The 21,819-nt window shown below is 41.8% G+C and overlaps 2 protein-coding genes across 6 annotated transcripts in view; one reads left to right on the top strand and one right to left on the bottom strand.

The window, feature by feature from the left end:
- Positions 1-21,819, bottom strand: part of brd8b (bromodomain containing 8b) — a 49,967-nt gene that overhangs the window by 15,333 nt on the left and 12,815 nt on the right. Inside the window, exons 18-21 of one of the 5 annotated variants that reach the window (XM_077578603.1) lie at positions 20,726-20,770; positions 13,976-18,841; positions 12,152-12,278; positions 10,237-10,650 (exon numbers count right to left, since the gene is read on the bottom strand). In XM_077578603.1, the coding sequence (XP_077434729.1) occupies positions 18,782-18,841; positions 20,726-20,770 (105 nt within the window). In that variant the 3' untranslated portion in view covers positions 10,237-10,650; positions 12,152-12,278; positions 13,976-18,781. Of the gene's footprint in view, positions 1-10,236; positions 10,651-12,151; positions 12,279-13,975; positions 18,842-20,551; positions 20,771-21,819 lie in introns of those variants that run through there. The other 4 variants (XM_077578606.1, XM_077578604.1, XM_077578605.1 and 1 more) reach the window with 4 other exon arrangements.
- Positions 14,219-15,533, top strand: LOC144059487 (DNA damage-inducible transcript 4-like protein). Its single transcript, XM_077578611.1, has 2 exons — positions 14,219-14,399; positions 14,809-15,533. Exons 1-2 carry the CDS (start codon positions 14,219-14,221, stop codon positions 15,252-15,254), a joined length of 627 nt encoding a protein of 208 aa, XP_077434737.1. The 3' UTR covers positions 15,255-15,533.

Below are 21,819 nucleotides of genomic sequence, written 5' to 3'. Positions count from 1 at the left end.
TCCTCATCCTCAGCTTCACTGACAACATTCAACTCGACATTTATCAACATGAGATGCACTGAGTGAAATGCAACTGATTCCATTTGATCTCCTTTCGGAGCCACAAATACCCTCTTTCACTTGGGAACATCAAATAATTCTAAATGTAAAAATATAACATAAATATTGCAATATCCTCCTCACAGAGCTCACTGGTCTATGATGTGTGTCAGAAAACTTCCACCATCTGCCACGAGGTCATAAACAGCAGTCATTCAAATGAAATTTCACAAGCCCGTGTCTGAGGACAACATGATCTCTAAAATCGGAATAGATACAGTCAGATGAGGTGTAGGGCCCACAAGCAATAGTTTCTACTGGGAAGTGTAAGAGCAAAAGTAAGAAATGAACCCCGGAAATATTTGTGCTGTAATTCAGTTTGTTCCTAATCAGTGCGGTCTGAATTGCTAATTTGTTATTTTATTAAATAAATGAAAGAGAACTAGAGAACCTTAACAAAGTTAAATCTGGGTTATTTATTATTTTTATTAGTTATTTATGTTTTGGTGGTTAGTGTCACACGATGAGATGTCTCAAATTTGGATACAAAAAGGTTAATTTATTTTGGAATTCCACATGTAAGTGTCAGTGGCCAGGTGGTTATTAACGCATGTCTGCATCACAGTTCTGAGGTTTGGGGTTAGGATCTCAGCTACTTTTTGTGTGGAGTTTGCATGTTTTCTTGTTGGGATTTTTCTGCCTACAGTACAGGTTCATTCAAGATTCTAAATTGTCCTTTCGGCCAAGGTCAGATAGGACAGGCTCCAGGTAACCCTACAGAGGACAACTGCAATATATATATATATATATATATATATATATATATATATATATATATATATATATATATATATATATATATATACACACACACACACACACACACACACACGCACACACACACACACACACACACACACACACACACACACACACACACGTTGATAGCTTACTCAATTCAAAAGGGACAGTATTTATGGCAGGCGGGCTAATAAATTTGCAAAACACTATAGAAAACACAAATATTAAACAGTTCACATTATAAGTTCAATGCCACTACGAGCTGAAACCACAATAATAATCACATTTTAAAATGAATACCTACTGATGGTGCAATTCAAAATTGTCCATTATTATCTTTATCTCATGTCATTTGGTACCTGGCATGGGTAACTCAAATTTAGAATGGTTAGTGTTAGTGTAGTATAGAGCAATCCGTAGCCTATACAGTAGTACTTTCAGCAACAGCACCTCTACCAGATCAAATGTGATCATTCGACCATGAAACAAAAGTTTAATAAAGCAGTGACAGCGCCATCTGCCTGTAAAATGGCATATTAAACAAAACAGAACCGCACCTGTATAAAGATTTGAGACTATCTTGGCTTGCTTAATTTTTAAGTCTGTGAACATAGAGCGGATGTGCCTAGCTAAAATTGTCCACTTTTGTCTTATCTGTCCATCGGACATTTTCACGGACGTTTTGTGGCTTGTCAACATGCAGTTTGGCATTTTGGTTTTATTGCCTTTACCTTTAACATACTTGTCTACAATTTTCTTTATAATCTCCGATGAGAACTCTCATAGGAGAGTTTGGTCCATATTTAGTGTGTTTACACACCATATCACCAAACAGCACAGCGGCTACCTGACACACGTTCATCGGGCTGACTTACTGTTTACAACTTTGAAGACACCTGTGATGCTAATTAGAGGACACACCTTGTTTGAACATGCCCTTACGGAGGCCATCATTTTTGTCTCGGCATGTTTCATGAGTTTATATTTTAAAATATTTCTGTTGAACCACAAATAAAAAACAATGTAGGGCCTATATTTTTCATAGGTCAATTTAAAAAATCTTTATAATTACTCAGGGTTTTCCTTGTGCACAAAATTCAGAGGCGGCCACCTCCAATTAACTCTTTTACTGCCAAAAACGTTAAATGACGTTTAGTAAAAACCTACGTAGGGCCGCCAAGGACGTTAAAAGACGTTCTCCAATTTATTTTTTATTTTTTTGGAAACGGATGGAAGAAAGCCTTGGCCAGCTGTGGTGAAAGTTTCAAGCAGATCTAGTTAGCCTAATGACTATTTTTGGCCCCTAGATGGCAGCAATGACTCTCTTTTGACAAGATTGGGTAGGCGTCAGTAGAAGACGTGAGGCGGAGCGAGAGGGGACAATGGCTGGGGATGGGAAGCGAAAATGGCGACCGGTTGCAAGCAGCTCACGCTTGAGCATTTTTTTCAAAGACGAAAAGCATCAACCAGTGCTAAAGAGCACATTGATGACGACGATGATCATCATCGATGATGATGATGGTGACTCCGAGGTTGGAAGTGTTGACGTGGCAGTAGAAGACATGAGGCGGAGCTAGATGGCTGAGGAAGCGAACAATGGCGACCGGTTGCAAGCAGCTCATCGACCAATGCTAAAGAGCACAGTGATGACGACGATGATGATGATGGTGGCTCCGAGGTTGACGCCGAAGTTGGAAACGTTGACGCCGAAGTTGGAAGCGTTGACGCGGCGGCTATGACCACGTCATAAAGCCTCACTGGCTAGCGATGCTAACACCGGAAAATGCGGAGCACGACCGAGCACGCTCAGGCGGACGTTCAATCGGACGACGAAGAGTGCCCCGAGTCCAATGCATATTCATCGGAGGAGTGGGTACACTCTGCTACTTGCTATTCCCCGGAAAAAAAGGCCGTCAAGAAAGTGTAACGTCTGCACGCGAAAGGGGCAATCGCAGTGAAACTAATCTGTTGTGCAAATCCTGCTCCGTCTCCTTGCACGCAGGGGAGTGTTACAAAAAGAAAAACTGTATTTGAAACATCCACATAATTGTAAATAGTACCACAGTTGCACACATTTGTAAATAGTTTGCGAAATTGTTTTGTCAAATTGTTACACTGTTGAATGGAAATAAACGTATTTTGCTATGAAAAAACACTTTTTCATTGTTGGTGGTAGTGTTTTACAGACGTAAAGCACTATTTAGGTGTTTGTTCATTCATGGACAAAAAGAAGTGCACTAGAGTGCATGAAATAACATTGTTTCACAAAAAGCTTGTTTTCTCCGTTTTTTGTTTCAAAACAGAGCATTTCGGTGAAACTAACCATTTTCTATTGTTGATTACTGAAAAACGGAATAAGGTAGAAACAAACTTTTTTTCTGATGAAAGATGAGAGTTCAATCTTTCATTTGGTAGTATGTGTGTTTCCATAGTCCAAACACAACATTTTCTGTGGACCTTGAAAGATCAGTCAAAATGCTTAAATCGGCTGGCACTGGCAGCATCCCTTTTCTGAAAACGTCTGGCAGTCAAAGAGTTAATTTGCACCATCTCCAGCCTGAGCCGCTGATATCGCTCAACACAGCGCTCCAGCTGTGTTGATTGAGCTCGGCAGCAACGCATTTTAACTGCAGTTGCAGTGTTTCACCATTTTTTTTTTTTACTATTATATACCGAAGGAGGTGGCGCGCTCCAGCCATCGCCAAAGTCATAAAAACTGTTTATACAGTAAACATAATAGTGTTTTACAACAACGCTGAACTATATTTACAATTTAATATGTGCTAGTGGATTCATTTTTAATGATTGTAGTTAAAAAATGGCAAAAATGAATGGCAACTTTGTATTCATATAATTTCACATTTTTAGTCCCTGATCGTAAAATGGCTGCAGGAGGGCGGCCGATAATTCGTAAAGGTCACCGTCGCGAGTACCGATACCTTAAAATAAGACAGGTATTGGTACGGATACTGATACCTGGTGACACCCATCTGTCACACCGCGGTGAGGGTGTCTTGTCATTTCCTGTTTTATTGTGAAAAGTCTGACTCCTCTCGTTTCAGGTCACTTGCCCTTCCTCGTGTGGTGTCTGTGTCAACCCTGATCCCTGATTGTTTCCACCTGTTCCCCATTACCCTCATGTGTTAAATAGTCTGCGTTTTCCCTGTCTTGTGCCGAAGTGTTTTCGTTTGAGCCACTGAAGCCTGCCATAGACCACAGCCTTGATATCCAATTGCCTTGTTGCCTTTATTTGCCTTGTCTCGTGAGAGAACCTTTGTTTGTAATTTTGTATAGCTTAGTTTTGTTTAGTCATAGAGGGATTTTTGTTTTTGAATGTAGTTGTGAACTTCCTCCCTTTTGGAGCGCTTTCAGTTAATGTTTGTATAGTCTTTATTTTTCCTCTCTCATTGAAGAGCTTTTGTTTTGTTAATTAAAAGCTGCTTTACCCTCCACCTCTTCCTCTGCGTCTGAGTCCAAAACAGCCTCGTTGTGTCAGAACACTTCGGCCAGCATGGACTCAGCAGAAAGAGAGCAATGGATCGCAGCTTTGCGGGCTCAGGATGCCCGTCTACGCTGACAGGAGGAGTTTCAGACCGCCATGGCAACGCAAATGACTGAGCTTTCAGCTCAGATTCCGGGTGCTCGAAGTCGCACCAATAGCCCTCCGGCCGAGCCAGAGACTCAAGCTACCTTGCCGACCCTACCCGTGCCATATACCGGATCAGGGATCAAGTTAGCCTCTCCTGAGCGATTCTCTGGAGAGCCAGGACAATGCAAGGCCTTTTTAACAGACTGTGACATTCATTTTGAGTACTCCCCCCAGGCTTTTCCCACAGATCGTTCAAGGGTGGCTTTCATGATCTCTCACCTGACTGGAAGAGCCAGAGCCTGGGCCACGGCAGAGTGGGCCCGCTGTTCCCCACTTTGCAGCTCCGCCCCGAAATTCCGAGCCGCTCTTCAGGAAGTCTTTGACCCAGCCTGTTCCGACCGAGAAAAGGCCCGGCAGCTAAGCAGTCTGATCCAAGGAAGGGACTCCGTGAGTGACTATGCTATACGCTTCCGCACTCTTGCGGCAGAGAGTGGCTGGAACACCACGGCGCTCTACGACGTTTTTTTCAAGGGCCTGACAACGTCCATCCAGGAGCTTCTCATCGCAGTCGATCTTCCACCGGATTTGGACTCCCTCATCGCCCTGGTCATACGGACGGATCATCGGCTGCAGGAGGTGACGCAGAGCCGCGCTCGCCGGACCAGGACAATGGAGGGTTTCCCGCGCTTCTCAACATCAGGGGGGTCAGCTCCTCTCGGATCTCTGTCAGTTCAGCGCCAACCAGCTCCCGCGCAACCAGAGGAAGAGCCCATGCAACTGGGCAGAGCGCGGATCTCGCTGGAGGAGAGACGGCGTCGACAGCGGGAAGGGCTGTGTTTCTACTGCGGGAACCGAGATCACCTCGTGGTCGCCTGCCCAGCCAAAAGGACCCAAGAGGTGAGTCAAGTCACGACTCTGGCGGCGGCTCCACGCAGACTCACGTCAGTGAGGATCAACCATCACACCACTCCCACAGACCTCTATGCCCTGATAGATTCTGGGGCCGACGAGAGCCTAATTGACTGGGGGCTGGTGAGACATTTAGGAGCCAAGACTGAGCCGTTAATCAAGCCCATTAAGGCTAGGGCCCTGAATGGAAGTGAACTATTTATTATTACGCACATCACAGAACCCATCCAGCTCCAAGTCGGCAAACATAAGGAGCACCTAGTTTTTCACGTTTTTCAGTCTCCTTCACGGACCCTGGTCCTAGGACACCCTTGGTTGTGTAAACACAATCCCCATGTAGACTGGGTAACTGGCGAAGTTCTGGGATGGGGAAAGAATTGTGTGAGCCATGGGATTGGTTCACCAAACCGAGAAGTAGACATCACCACGGTTGATCACATTTCTGTCAAATCATTCACAGACGCAGAATACCCGAATTTGAGTGCTGTGCCTCCATGCTACCATCACCTCCAGGAGATCTTCAGCAAGACCAAGGCCATGTCGCTCCCACCCCATCGTGCCTATGACTGTGCCATAGAACTGATTCCTGGTTCCACCATTCCCAAGGGACGCCAATATTCTGTTTCAGGACCAGAGAAGGCGGCTCTTAGGGATTACATCGAAACTTCTCTGAAGGTTGGACTGATTCGTCCTTCCTCATCACCAGCGGGAGCAGGTTTCTTTTTTGTGGGGAAGAAAGATGGTTCCTTACGGCCATGTATAGACTATAGCCCCCTTAATGACATTACGATAAAGAACCGCTACCCTCTTCCTCTCATGTCCTCCGTCTTTGAAAATCTCCAACAAGCCACGATCTTTACTAAATTGGACTTGCGCAACGCCTACCACCTCATTAGGATCCGAGAGGGAGATGAGTGGAAGACAGGGTTCAATACACCTAGTGGCCATTATGAATACCTGGTCATGCCCTTCGGACTCACTAACGCTCCTGCAGTGTTCCAGGCCATGATCAATGACGTGTTGAGAGACTTTCTGGACCAGTTTGTATATGTTTATTTAGACGACATACTCATATACTCGACAGATCTAGCCACTCATCAGATCCATGTTTCCAAGGTTCTTCAAAGACTGCTGGAGCACAAACTGTATGTTAAGGCCGAGAAATGCGTCTTTCATGCTGGAACCGTCTCTTTTTTGGGTTTCGTCATAGCTCCGGGGAGGGTTCAGATGGACCCGGCTAAAACTAGGGCTGTGACGGAGTGGCCCACTCCTGTTAGCCGCAAGAAGGTTCAGCAGTTCCTCGGGTTCGCAAACTTCTACAGACGCTTCATCAGAGGGTTCAGCGCAATAGCTGCCCCTCTGCATGCCCTCACCTCCACTCTGGTGAGGTTCAGTTGGTCACCGGCGGCTGAAGCCGCTTTTGAAGAACTCAAGAAACGATTTGTCACAGCTCCGATCCTCATAGTACCAGATCCACAGCGGCAATTCATGGTGGAAGTGGATGCATCCAATGAGGGGATCGGAGCTGTCCTGTCTCAACGCGCAGAGAAGGATGGAAAGATGCACCCCTGCGCATTCTTTTCCTGACGATTATCCAAGGCCGAGCGGAACTATGACGTTGGGGACAAAGAGCTTCTGGCCGTCAAGCTTGCTCTGGAAGAGTGGAGGCACTGGCTTGAGGGGGCAAAGCATCCATTCGTGGTCTGGACCGATCACAAGAACCTGGAATATATACGCAAAGCCAAGAGACTCAACTCACGCCAGGCCAGATGGGCACTGTTCTTCAATCGGTTTTCCTTCTCTCTCACTTACAGGCCAGGGTCCCAAAACGTCAAACCCGACGCCCTGTCCCGTCTCTACGATCCTGAGCCTGTAACTAAGGAACCAGAGACCATCCTTTCGCCGGACTGTGTGATTGGAGCCGTGACATGGCCTATCGAGAGAGAAGTGAAACAAGCCAACGGGGAGGCAACCCCACCAAAAGGGTGCCCGGCGAATAGGCTATTTGTTCCAGAGCAGCTGCGCCCACAGGTGATCCATTGGGGTCACACCTCGCTTCTATCCTGTCATCCGGGAGTTCGACGGACAATTTACGCCATCTCCCGGCCTTCCATGGAGCCGGAGGTCCGGGAGTACATCGAGGCCTGCTCGGTATGTGCTCGAAACAAGACATCCACCAGATCGCGCATGGGTCTGCTACAGCCTCTTCCCATTCCTTCTCGACCATGGGCTGAAATTTCCCTGGATTTTGTCACGGGACTTCTTCTCTCCAAAGGAAAGACCACCGTTCTCACAGTAGTTGACCGATTTTCTAAGATGGTCCGATTCTTAGCCTTGTCAAAGCTTCCCTCAGCCAAGGAAACGGCTGAGGTCATGATTAAACACGTTTTTCGAGTTTACGGGTTCCCTAGAGACATTGTGTCGGATCGGGGGCCCCAGTTTGTGTCACGCTTTTGGAAGGAATTTTGCCGCCTAATAGGCGCCAAAGCCAGCCTAACCTCAGGGTACCACCCTGAGGCTAACGGTCAGTCGGAACGTCTCAACCAGCAGCTGGAAACCGGTTTACGGTGCCTTGTATCTCAGAACCCGGCATCGTGGAGCAAACACCTGGTTTGGGTTGAGTTTGCCCATAACTCCCTGCCCACCTCTGCTACTGGACTCACCCCCTTCAAATGCGTTTTTGGATACGACCCTCCTTTTTTTCCTAACCTAGAGTCTGAGGCCTCTGTTCCCTCAGCCCATGCCTTGGTCCGTCGTTGCCATCGCGTCTGGGCAGCCGCTCGGCAGGTTCTGGAGCGCCAGAGGGACAGAGGCAAGCGAGCAGCGGATCGGAAAAGGAGACCTGCTCCAGTATACCAGCCAGGGAACAAAGTGTGGTTGTCAGCCAAACATCTGCATTTAAAGGTGCCATGCCAAAAGTTGGCGCCTCGGTTTGTGGGCCCATACCCCATCTCCAAGGTGATCAACCCGGCCGCGGTCCGTCTTCGCCTGCCTCGGTCCTTGCGTGTTCACCCAACGTTCCACGTAAGCCAAGTCAAGCCAGTCAAGGAGAGTTCTCTGGTTCCGGCTCCTACGCCCCCGCCGCCTCCTGTGATTGTGGATGGGGGGGCCTGTCTACAAAGTCAAGCGATTGCTGGCCGTCCGCAAGCGGGGCCGGGGCAGGCAGTTCTTGGTGGACTGGGAGGGGTATGGGCCCGAGGAAAGACAGTGGATACCTTCCCGCTTCATCATGGATGACTCTCTAATTGAAGACTTTTTTAGGGATCATCCTGACCAGCCTGGGCCGTCAGGAGTCGGCCTTAGGGGGAGGGGTACTGTCACACCGCGGTGAGGGTGTCTTGTCATTTCCTGTTTTATTGTGAAAAGTCTGACTCCTCTCGTTTCAGGTCACTTGCCCTTCCTCGTGTGGTGTCTGTGTCAACCCTGATCCCTGATTGTTTCCACCTGTTCCCCATTACCCTCATGTGTTAAATAGTCTGCGTTTTCCCTGTCTTGTGCCGAAGTGTTTTCGTTTGAGCCACTGAAGCCTGCCATAGACCACAGCCTTGATATCCAGTTGCCTTTATTTGCCTTGTCTCGTGAGAGAACCTTTGTTTGTAATTTTGTATATCTTAGTTTTGTTTAGTCATAGAGTGATTTTTGTTTTTGAATGTAGTTGTGAACTTCCTCCCTTTTGGAGCGCTTTCAGTTAATGTTTGTATAGTCTTTATTTTTCCTCTCTCATTGAAGAGCTTTTGTTTTGTTAATTAAAAGCTGCTTTACCCTCCACCTCTTCCTCTGCGTCTGAGTCCAAAACAGCCTCGTTGTGTCACCATCATAGTCATGATGATACCACCTCTGCATCATTTTGAGCCAGGAAAAACCCTGTAATTATTTTTTTTTCTTTCGTTTATTATTATTATTTTCCTTTCATTAACAGAGTAGTATCAAGTATTGGAACAATGAGGCCAATAGCTTCATTCATTCACTGTAGCCTAGTCCAGCTGCCTTGGGCAAGAGGCAGGGTGCACCCTGTATCGGTCAATCGTAGGGCCTACAATACAGTTTGTTTCATTTCAATTGTCCTGGTTTAGAGGACATGAATGACATTTAGTTCATAAACAGTGAGATTAATTCAAAGTGATTTTGGACAGCTCATTTAACAGTTTCCGCCTAATACTTCAGCATATAAAGCCACCGTCTGGTCACCTCCCATTCTGATAATGGCAACTTTCTCCTTACAAGCTTCAACTGGTGCAGCACTCCTTGCCATCACCAAAACCCCCTCAGTCCACCACATCCCTCCCATCTTCCAGCAACTCCACTGGTCTTCCGATCAAACAATCAATTTCAAACTCCTCCTGCACCACTTCAAGGCCATCCACAATCTTGCGATGCGTTATCTGTCTGACCTACTCCATATTGCTATTCCAGCCCGCACCCTCACTTCCTCTTCCTTCATCCAGCACCGTGGTAAGCAGACCGCTCTTCTCCCCTGCTTGGGACTTCTTTACCACCAGACCTCCGCAACTCAGATTATTTCCCCACTTTTATCGCAAAATTTAAAACATGCCTGTTCAAGAACTCACTTTCACTCATGCGCTTCCTCGTAATTTTTATTTTATTTTGTATAATTCTGTTTCATTAGATTATTGATGCACTGTGGTGTCCTTGGGGGCCTCAAAAGGCGCTTACATGTAAAACGTGTTAATATCATCTTAACCATTTTTAATAAAGCCAACCACTGTCAAACAAAATTATATGATTGCTTTTGAAGAGAAATGCCCCTGGGATTAATTAAATGTGTCCATGCTGACTGCCTTCAAATTCTTAAAATGATGACTGAAACATTGTAATAAATGTCTGGTCCCAAATTCAAAAGCTCACGGAGTATATAAGAACAACAACAGTACAAATGATCATATAAGTCAACATGCACTTTATTCTGGACCTAATTCATTTGTAATCCATTGTGGATGAAGAAATATACGGGTACGTACAGTATATTCAAGAATAAAGATTGTTGACATGAAATAATCATTACAGGAAGCACAACAATGTATCCTATTAAGTACAGAAACAAAAACAGTCACCTGATAAGGCACCTGACACCACACCTGCTTATCAGAATGCAACTGCTCTGTAAGCTTGCATCAGACGTGTCATTATGCTTCAGGCCCAGTTTATGCGATACAATACTACATTGAGAAGCTCATTTGGGGTTATGTTTGTTCATCTAGTTTACAAGATCAATTCCAAACAATGGAGCATGTTTTTTACCTCACAGCAGCACCGGACCCCATTGGGAAGGGGGACTAATTGCCTCCTTGGCCCTGAAATAAATAAATACAGCTATTTAATAGAGATGTTTTAATATAGACTAGCGCATTAATTTTGGACTGAATGTTTAAATTCTTGCCCTGCGATTGGCTGGCAACCAGTTCAGGGTGTACCCTGCCTACTGCCCAAAGCCAGCTGGGATAGGCTCCAGTGCCCCCCGCGCGACCCTTGTGAGGAAAAGCGGTTAAGAAAATGGATGGATGGATGTTTAAATTCTTCCATTTAATAGTAATATTTCTTGCAAATTTACTGTAGTACTAGCGCTTGTTTTGACCATTTGCAGTTGTGTAAAGTGATTTTTTTATTTCCACAAAGAGGGATGACTATAACTACTGAGACAGGTCAGACTTGTTCTCCACCAATCATGACATTGTAAGCAGCTGACATCAGCTGACATGCTGACGCTCTTCCAACAATGAGTGTCAGTCTTCCGGTTTGAACTAAACAAGCCAGTTTAATCATTCTCTTTGTGATATGGGATGATTGGAGCTTTGTGGGTTTGATACTGGTTGGAGCGGCGAGTTAAAACATTTCTAAACAATGTACTTTGTTTTGTGAGTGTATTTCAAAAAAAAAAAAAAATCATTACATGGAGATCAGAAGTGTTTTTTGTTCATGTGAATAATCTGATCTGGCAAGTTATGATGCTCTCCACTGGTTCCTTGGTTAATGTTTAAAAAAAAAAAATGCCCGCTCAATGTCCTGTAAATGAGAATATTAATAGACACTTTAAAAAACATTTAAAAATATAGAGCTGGTTGTGTTTGTTCATGCAATAAGACTGAGAGACATTTCTTAGGAGTTAATTAATTAATTATGGTCCACGCCTGTCAAAAAGTCTCCCTGATGACATAAGGGCAGCTCATAATATAAATATAAAAAGTTGATATTTAAGAACTTTTATGCACACCTTGATGAACGTGTTTCAAGGCACTGTTCATCTTCTAGCAACTACAGCTGGGTCTTGTTTTTGTCATTCCAGACATTTCTACATAAGTTGTCTGTTGTGTGAGTGGGCGCATATCTTTTTACCGTGCCGTTCACTTTAAAGATAGATTGCTTGATGGAGATTTATAATCCAGATATACAGAAAAGTTGTGTTACTATAATTGTATTTATCAATACTTGTATTCCATCATTTCTGCTGTAATTCTCTGAGAAAAACAACTTTTTACTTCATCAGTCAAAGGAGGAAAATATTCACAGTCGGTGACTTAGCAGCCTGGTGATTCATATTGTTCCACATAATTTCCACATACGGACTTCATGATTGTACACCTAGAAATGTTACGTAGGTAATATTTTCCTCGCGACATGTTTTTTTTTTTTAAGCGGCATCCATGACTGAAAGGTGCCATGTTGCAAAAAAGTGATACTGACAGTTGTGGGGTGAACTTAAAGTCAATTTAGTATAATTACAGAAAAGGGGTAACGCAAAACACACAACAAGGAATTAATGGATGTATATTTGTGAGTCAGACAGGTGTTACTCACCTGTGAGTAAGTCAGGGCTCACGTCACAAGTCTGGACTTGGTTGGGGCAATCACAACCACGCCGCTATCTTGTGTAAAGGCAGATCGTCAAATACAATGGCAATAATTTTCCACAATGTTTCAAGAGCTGTAAAAACATATGGGAACATTGTTGTTAGATCATTACTGTAAAAAGAAAAGCTTCTATCTTAAATTTTTATATTACACGTTTGTATCAGGAAAAACAAAAATGTATGCGGACCTACAAGATATTGAATCGTAGGTGCTATTTCTATTTTTAGATCCAGCCAGTAGGCCAAAACAGTAAATTCTTAACCCCCACATGTCATCACACTTTTTAATTACACTTCGAAATTTATAGAGGCGCACCAGGAACCAAACTATACTGTTAACTTAGATTCCAAATAAATATACAAGTATATAGGGTTTGAATAGACAAATATGTGGTAAATGATTCCAAAATGGGAAGTAACAATAGAAGTATTTTTTTGGCCTCATTACACCTGGTACACCAATGGGCACACACACACACAATTTAGTATTATATATACTTTCTATCTCAATATAATGCACAATTTTCATTTGTTTTGTTATTTATTTAGTAACACAGACACATTTTTTTCAATTTTTTGGGGGATAATTTATTAACATCACACCAATTTTTCATTGTGTTCAGTTCACTTTCAACAGTATTCAGAAGGTGTTCAAGATTTTTGCATATATATTACAGTATTCTAGAAACATTGCATATATCATTAATATATGAATAATTTAGGACCCCAAGTACCCCACAAGTCACCTTTAATAGCATAGATATAAGGCTATTAAAGTGAACATATTGACATCAGTCATCCAAGAAACTCTGCATCCATTTTTGCGACAACCCTCTTACACCATATCTTTATAATTTTTTTCAGTAGTGATCTAGATTAGCAAAAGTGTTTTTGTTTGTTTGTTTTTTTAGGTCTATAAAGATACCAACTGCATATTCTTTCCTATATATACACAAGTGGATATCCCTTCCACAAATACCTTGGGTGACAGACTGTAAAATACACAAGTACTGTCTAAATAATTTTTTACTACATTTTTCGAAGAACAGGAACACTCTGATGACTTTTGTGCATTACACCCAAATGGTCATGCTAAGAAGAAAATCGTTCCTTTATCAAACTTGAAGGCAATTCCATTATGTTGGATTCTTTGACCCGAAAAATGTCTCCCTTTGACACCAATTTTGTTATAGCAGTAACAGAAGCAAAGATATGGGCTCTAGTGTATTTTGGGTGAATTGGTGAAAATTTCTGGAAAACAACATTGTATTTTCTAAGTGCTATCACTTGTGTCTTAATATACAAGTAGATTTATTTGTACGACCGTACTTCCATACCTAAGTGGACATTTGCCCTCGTCCTCATGTCAGATTCTCGTAGCTAAACCTCTATGTGGTATCACATAACACCATTTTTAAAATGTTGTTGATTTTTGTAGTGTTGCATCGTATGAATATACAGGGTGTCCACCAAACCAGGCAGATTGTCATGTCATATTAGTCAAATGACATTTCATCACATTCTGATATCAAAATTCAAATCAAATTACAATGATGAAAAGTTCAATGCTTTTCAATGGACGGAGATAAATGGTCATTTCCCTGAGTTGACCGCCATTTTGACTTGTGATGTGACTTAAGCTCGGAATTGTCAATAATTTGTTTGACTGCATAAACGAGTGATTATACGTTTTCTCTGACATTTTATTTTTGTATTTCATGTTCCTAGTTGCTGAAAAAGATTATGGTCGAAATGTGTTGCCACTTCTTACCTTGCTGAGCCTGTAACGTCCTGACGAGATGCATGAGACACTTCGGGAACTTTCTAGTTTCTACAGCTCTAAGCCCCGCCCACACACCCGAGTTCAGCTGATGCAACGAACGCCTCCGCTATAAAAGCTCGGACGCTCTCATGTTCCGCAATGTTCTCACTTGACACAGCTCATTCAGTACATGGAGAAGAAACAAACTAAACGTCCGGACAAGCTACCGGAATTGTACAAACAGGAATCACGATGGTCTATACAGCGGCTCTTTTTTTTGGAAAAAAGGTGCCAGTCTTGGGAGAGGAAGAAAGCTTCACGGACATGATAGGAACGTACTTTTTCAAGATTGCATCGCTGCGTCAAAACGAAGGCAGTTCGCCCCGACGGGGAAGCATTGACAGTTGCGACGAGACCGACAGCACTTTGCATTGTAAGTATATAAACTAGTAATATTTAATAATTTAAGATACAACGCGACTACGGCGTTTTACCTGAGGATTTTCGAACTAGTATATGCAGCGGAAGGAGCACCAAGCGAACGCTTTCTGATGCAAGTGATGCGTTTCTTGAATCAGCTGATGTCATGCTGAGCTGTTCAATTCAGTTTCTCTGTTCTGGAGACTCCGCAATGATGAATACATATTTTAATGTAGGAAAAATACAAATATAGTTTGCTTTGCTCCTATCTGTGTAGCACTTTTAAACACTTAAAAAATATATTTAATCACATAAGTGTTCGACCTAAATATGCAATACAGTATAACTTTAGGTTAAGCATTAAAGATTATGGATGGATAGTCTTTATGACTACATAAACTTGTTAATGTTATCCTTCACAGCTTCCAACATGGATGCTGGTCTGAAGCACAAGGAGAGAGCCCTTCAACAAGACTTGACGCGCCATATCGAGCGCTGCCTGACAGAGGCCAAGGCTTCCATCCTCCAGTGCAAGGTGCTGCTTCTCCCCCGCCACATGACCACCAGGGTCGGCCGTGACATGCTTTGCTCCTGCACGGATGAGCCATGCGGGCTGCGGGGCGCCTCCATTAGGGTCTACGTGGAGACCAAAAACGGCCTCAAGTCTTTGGGGTGTGTTTTCCCCGACTCGAGTGTCACCCCGACGTTTGAACTGTCTGTCGTGTTCAAGGTGGACATGAATGATGGCTGGCCACCGCTCAAGCGCATCTTTGACAGCAGTAAAGTGTTAAAGCTGAGACCAGAATATAAGCTGGTAAAGAGGAAGCTTTATTCTTCTGCCAGTCCTGTCATCCATGAGTTTAACTAGAGCAGAGGCCACCAGTGGATACACATGTGGATGTTAAAGCTCAGGTTTTACAAATCAGGTTCTGAACTGAACCTGGCATTTTGTTCCAATTGATGTTTACTGGTAAGAGTTGAATGTTTGAATTTGTTCGAGAAAGGGATCAAACTGTTAATTGAGTGTCTGTGAACTTGACCTGCTAATTTGCAGAGATTGTAGAATGTTTCAAGTGTACACTGGATGCATCCCCTCTGGAAGGGGCGGGTATTTGTATTTATGATAAATAAAGCCTTTTGTTCACAATCTTTTCCAGTTTATTTTAGCAGCTGCTACATGGACCTTCAATTTCAGATTTAGAAACGGTAATGATTTATCTTTTGTCTGACATGAGCGCAAGATCCATGACAGATGACCTTGGGCCAAAGTCGGGGTACACACTGGCATACTGTCCAAAAAGAAATATTATATCATGGTAAAGACTGCTTTTGTGGCCCAAAGTGCTTTTTCAAAACGCCTCCCGTTATACAACAGCTGTCAGGCAGGGCACTGCCATGTCCACTGGGAGCAGATTAGGGTTAAGTGTCTTCCTCAAGGACACTTCAACATGGTCACAAGACTGAGGATCGAATCTCCAACCTCCCAATTGGGAGATGACCACTCCACCATTGAGCCATGCCATCCTCTTTGCTTTGTTCACACATTTTTTTGTGTGTAGTAGCAAAAGTGCAAGCACGCTCCAAAGAAATCTGTTTCTGTATTTGCTCAAATGTACAGCAATTAGAACAGTTCCATAGTTTAAAACAATCTTTTATTTAACAAATGTACAACAAAACATGATACATGTATCTGCTACCCAAACACAAACTAAATGGTCCATCACGTGGGCACAAAACGTGTTTTCTTACTTTCATCTAGAACACATTACACAAGCTGTCTGGGCTCACGCCACAAATTCTGGCAACATCCTAAGTGATAACTGGATACATCAACACTAGTTCAGCAAAACTCACTCCACACATTTTGACTCCTCTTTCGAACACTCCATTAAGGTTTGACTTGATTTTGTCCAGGAAGGTATCTTTGGGCTCTTTCACTTTCCTTTACACAGTTGGAAAAAACTGTCTTGGGATCATTACTTATAGGGCTGAACAATTAAATCATAAAATGTACCTGTAGAATGCCAGTTTGAAATTGCAATGGCTGAAATTTAGGGGGAATTTTTTGAATTAACATAGATACTGCTTTTTCTTTTCATTTGACTTTATGGAGGACCAAAAATGCCAAAATAAAAATGTAATACAAAAATATTAATATAAATGCACATTGATGACTGGTTAGCACGTCCACCTCCCAGTGCAGAGGACGTGAGATCAAGTCCGGGCTTCGGCCTTCCTGGGTGGTTTACATGTTCTTCCCGTGCCTGTGTGGGTTTCCTCCCACATTCCAAAAAACATGCATGGAAGGCTAATTGACCACTCTGAATTGTCCTTAGGTGCGATTGTGAGTGTGTGGATGGTTGTTCGCCTCCGTGTGCCCTGCGATTGGGTGGCAACCAGTTCGGAGTGTACCCCGCCATCTACTACCCGAAGCCGGCTAAGATAGGCTTCAGCACCCCCCCCAAGCTTTACGACGATTAAGCGCTTACAATAATGGATGGATAAACATAAACGGAAATAAAAACAACAAAATATAAATAGACTTTCTTGTTTGCCGCCCTGCTCACTACCATCGAAAGGCAGTTTGGAACGGCGGAGTCCACAACCCAAGACACACTTAAGACCACCCCCTCATTTAACCCTGGAGAACCCACGGGGTCAAATTTGGCCTCTATAAATTCTGCTACTTAAATAACAAAGACTTTTTTTTTTTTAAACAAATTTAACTTCAAAAGTCCAGAGGGCCACTTCTGACCCCTGCATGGGGCCATCTAGTGGATGAATATTGCACTTACATGAGCCAGAGTGGTGGTGACAAGATGGCTGGCAACATGCTGTTTTGGAAATCAATCCAAACAAAACCATCTTCTCAGCAAACCATCAGATGGTAATCTATTTCATATCATGTTGCAGAATGCCTAGGAGTATGTTTTATATATATTTTTTGATAAATTAGCAACTCTGAGCTAGTTAAAAAAAAAAGGGGGTTAAAATTGAAAAAAATATATATTTTGGTGTTCAGTGAACTTATAGCAGTCATTTAATGTATAATTCATAATTTTCCAAAGAAGAAAGGGTTCTGCAGCATGAAATAATTAAATATGAGAGCCTTTTTATTTACTTATTTATATTTAAATCTATATATTTATTGCCACGCTTATTTTTGAGTCTCATTTTTTATTTTTTACTTTTATTTATGCATATATATTTATTTTGGCATTTTTTATCTTTTAGCGCAAATCTAACCTATGACACTAAAACATTTATGTATAATAAATCTGCTCATTTGTTGTAATACAGAATAATTTATTGCCTGTCCTTATTAAAAATTGTGACATGAGGACCTTGAAAAAAATGATCACTTATGAAATCACAATGACAGTATTAAGGTGGGGGAACTGCAATTACAGTTCATTATATTTCAAAATTGTTCAGCCCTAGTTACAGATGTTGATGAATCAAGAGCCTTGAATACAAACGTGTCTCTTGGACGTGGACTGTTCAACTTGAAACTGGTTTTGGTGGTGGCGCGTTCAAAGCCATTGACAAAACATGAGTCCAAAACTGAACAAAGTGCAAAAAACTACATTTTCACTCAACACTAATAAATGATTGTTGTCACAATGGACAGTTTCAATCAACAACTCCAAATCATTTAGTTCTCCAAAATACAGGGGGATACAAAAAATAGATTTTTTTAACAATCCAATAAAACCAAGAGTGATGGAAGAAAAATATTTTGTTCATAGTAATTGAAACCTTAAAACATGCCATGTCATGATGACACCCTCCTGTACAAATCCATTAAAATCTGCTGTTGAGATTCCTTACTGACTGCTGCGACATCTCAGCGGGGATTCCATCATTGTTTGCTTGTAAATGGCATGTTTTAAGGTTTCAATTACTATGAATAAAATATTCTTCTGCCATCACTCTTGGTTTTATTGGATTGTTAAAAGGTTCCCGTTTTTTGTGTCTCTGTGTATATGTAAAAATAATAATAATAAAAATTGTAAGGATGGAGAAAAGTTCAACACTTTTGCTTCAAAACTGACAATATTCAAGTCAACAAGTAGAAAAACAAATCAAACTGATTTGAAACCAGGAAAAGTCTTCAAATTTCATAGCAAGTTTTTCCCACAATCTCAGATGTCTTTGAATGCACCACCAAACGAGAAGTTTAAAAATGGTCCTAGGTGCTAACTGCAGAAGGAGTACGGTAAATTGATGTTGTTCTATGTAAACACATCCGCATGTTCATCTATAGAAAAGCACAAATGCGCTAGCATGGGTGCTAATACACGAGGCCTACACACTCAACAGCGCTCTCTACTGAACGACAAAACCAAAGCCACCTCCTGTCCATCTTCTTTGACTCAGTGGGTCTTGCTCAGTCTATTTTTTCATTTTCAGGTCAGCCTCCATTGCACTACGGCGACCTCTGGTGCCGCCATCCTGTAGTGGAGGATGGGGTGAAGATCAGGAGGCAATGGGAAAGAAGGGAGGATTGGGGGGGGGGGGAGCAAGACAAATAATTAACATTTAGGTTGAGAGAGTCAAACATCAGCTGGACAGAGTGGGAGGATGTAACTGAGGCACACACAGACACAAAGAAGTTCCACCTCTGGGGGGGTTTCTCCTCAGATGGAGAACACAAAAACATGATGATAAATGAAAATCCAACTCAGGGGAAAAAAAATAATTCGATCATGCAGACAGGAAAAATACACATGAGAGCGGTATGGGTCAGTGTGCCGGGACTGTCGGCAAGCAACGTAACGGTGCAATTCAGCACAGTTGAAGTGCGTGTTCGTGTTCAATGATGGAATGTTTCAGGGGACTAAGAAAAAAAAAACAGACACATTATTTGTTGGCCACCGATGTCAAATGACTGCGGTTGTCACCTTCTTAAAAGCTTCAATTTGTCAGTGCCGTGTCAACACAATGCAGAGTTGCAACTAACTGCCAACGTTTTCTGAAGATTTTGCAAATTATGCAACACACCGATCAATCAATACTTGCTTTTATCAGCTAATGGAAGTTCATCTGATTTAACTGAAGTGAACTATGCATAGACCCCAAAATGCAAACAGTGATAAGCAGTGAGGACAGTTGAGTTGCAACAAGTAGCGCTACGGGTCAAAAGGTGACTAACTTGGCCATCACGTGGCAGATAACCTTTTAAATCTATGTACTGCTCAAAAAAACTTATATAGTCCCAAATGCTCTGCTGAAACAAAAAAATTGCAGTTAATTCCCGAAAGAAAAAAAACAAAACAAAAACATCACACTGTCTGGGTTTGCACTTTGCATAGAAATTATTATTTATAATTATAAATAACTCTTTAGGGGTTTAACTTAATTTTTTTTAATACAATAAAAATGTAAGAGGCGCAATGATCAATGGACAAAAAAAATCAATTATCAAATTAATTGATCATTATTTTTGATAATTGACCTTGTTTAATCTAAAATAAACAAACCTTGGAATTTCAGACACTCCACAGTAAATATTCTCAGATTTTTACAGTCTTTATGAAAGCTAGATTATCTTTGTGTTGAATCAAAATAAAAAATAAATTACAAAAACAATCTTAACATCTGCTTTTACTTTGGAAACCAACAATTAACATTTTGGCTGATTTTCTGACGTTACATACCAAATCAGTAACTCAGTCATAATTAATTTGTGCGTTTTCCTACACTGATTAATCAACAAATCGCCAAAATAATCGACAGATCACCTCCTAAGTCACAATTTTTTTAATTTAAATTTTTTTAATTTTTGGTGTCTCTTGAAAAGTGACCATAGTGGAGGTACAAGGATTTGGTCCAACACCAGCAATGTTTTTTTTTTTTGCATTTATTTTTTTTATTTATAATATCTTTTTATTCAGAAACAGGACATTACTTCAAATTTACAAATTTACATAAATTCAATATGATTCACTAATTTCATCGGTCCAATAATGTCCAAAAAGCTGCAAAAATGTTGCTTAATTTTTGTAGATTTCTTATTTTGAAGATAATCAACTTTATTGCATGCGGCTGCTCTTCACTCTGCTGTTGCAATCCCACAATGGAGCACTTTCAGGACCATTAAAAACAGAAATGTCCATTTGTAAGAGTATTTACTAGTTTCTTAACTATAACCCTATCCCCTCCCACCCCAACTTTGACTAGCTTCTATATTATGGCTCAGTACACTCCTGTCATGCCAAAAATGTCAAACTGAAAAGAGAAAACGAGAAGAAATGATGAGGTGGTTGTGATGACAAAAAGCGTGTGCGGACCGTGGCCTGCTTCTGGTGAGATCTGATTAATAACCTGCATACTTACAAAGAGAGAGAGAAGGAAAGCAGGAGAGGCCATTGGGACCATGTCCTGCAGAAGGACACACATTGAGGTGAGAAGGAGAACACACACACACACACACACACACACACACACACACACACACACACACAGCACAAACGTGTACACGTGTGAGAAAGCAAGCATCATTGAAGTTTACATCAAATGCGTAAGCAAGTGTAAAGACCGACGCCCAAACATAAACACGCACACATTCAAACGAATAGGCAGGAACGTGTACAATATGATGGTATTCAAGACATACAGACGTCACATCAGTAATTTTCTAAAGAGATTTAGGTTTTGTTGCCGACACTGTCACAGAGGTATTCACTTGATAATTTGCTCGTCGCTGACACCCGGGCCAAAACTCCTGTGTCAAAATTTAGCACCACAAATCTATAATATTGGTCAGTCCACACATGTGTGTGCGTTTACAAATTATTGATCTATCTGAAGTGTTGCGAATGGCTTTCTCTCTTTGATGATGCAATGTTCATGTTTAAACAGTCGTGCCATTTCTTCCTGAAAAATGATAATTTTGTAGGTATGAGGATGCCACTCGACACCAGCGTCATTATTGTGGTTGTAGTCTGCGGTGGGTAACTGTACTGCACAATACTGAAAGCCATTCCGAATATATTTGACTCATGTAATTGAGGTAACCAAAATATTATAAAACACAGTGAAATTAACAGCTCTCAGATGATGTCAATCAAAACTGAGCATTATCTTTTTAAAGTATAATATCGGATGCAGCTGTTGTATTGGATAGCATTTGTGTTAGTTGATCAATGTTAAGCAAATGACATTTACTGTATAGATAGCTACCGACTGCTAAACGTAATGACACTACACAGCACTGATATTTAACCCTGGAGAACCCAAGAACCCTTTTCTTCTTTGGAAAATTATGAATTATATAGTAAATGACTGCTATAAGTTCACTGAACACCAAAATATATGTTTTTTCAATTTCAACCCTTGTTTTTTTTAACTAGGTCAGAGTTGCTAATTTATCAAAATATACCACTCTGGCTCATGTAAGTGCAATATTCATCCACTAGATGGCCCCATGC

This window comes from Vanacampus margaritifer, chromosome 10 (assembly GCF_051991255.1).
Source record: "Vanacampus margaritifer isolate UIUO_Vmar chromosome 10, RoL_Vmar_1.0, whole genome shotgun sequence".
NCBI classification, from domain to species: Eukaryota; Metazoa; Chordata; class Actinopteri; order Syngnathiformes; family Syngnathidae; genus Vanacampus; species Vanacampus margaritifer.
This window is presented reverse-complemented; position numbering and strand designations above follow the sequence as displayed.

Coding starts and splice junctions, on each gene's coding strand:
- LOC144059487 (XM_077578611.1), top strand. CDS start 14,219: ATGGTCTATACAGCGGCTCTTTTTTTTGGAAAAAAGGTGCCAGTCTTG. Junction 14,400..14,808: donor GACCGACAGCACTTTGCATT/GTAAGTATATAA, acceptor TATCCTTCACAG/CTTCCAACATGGATGCTGGT.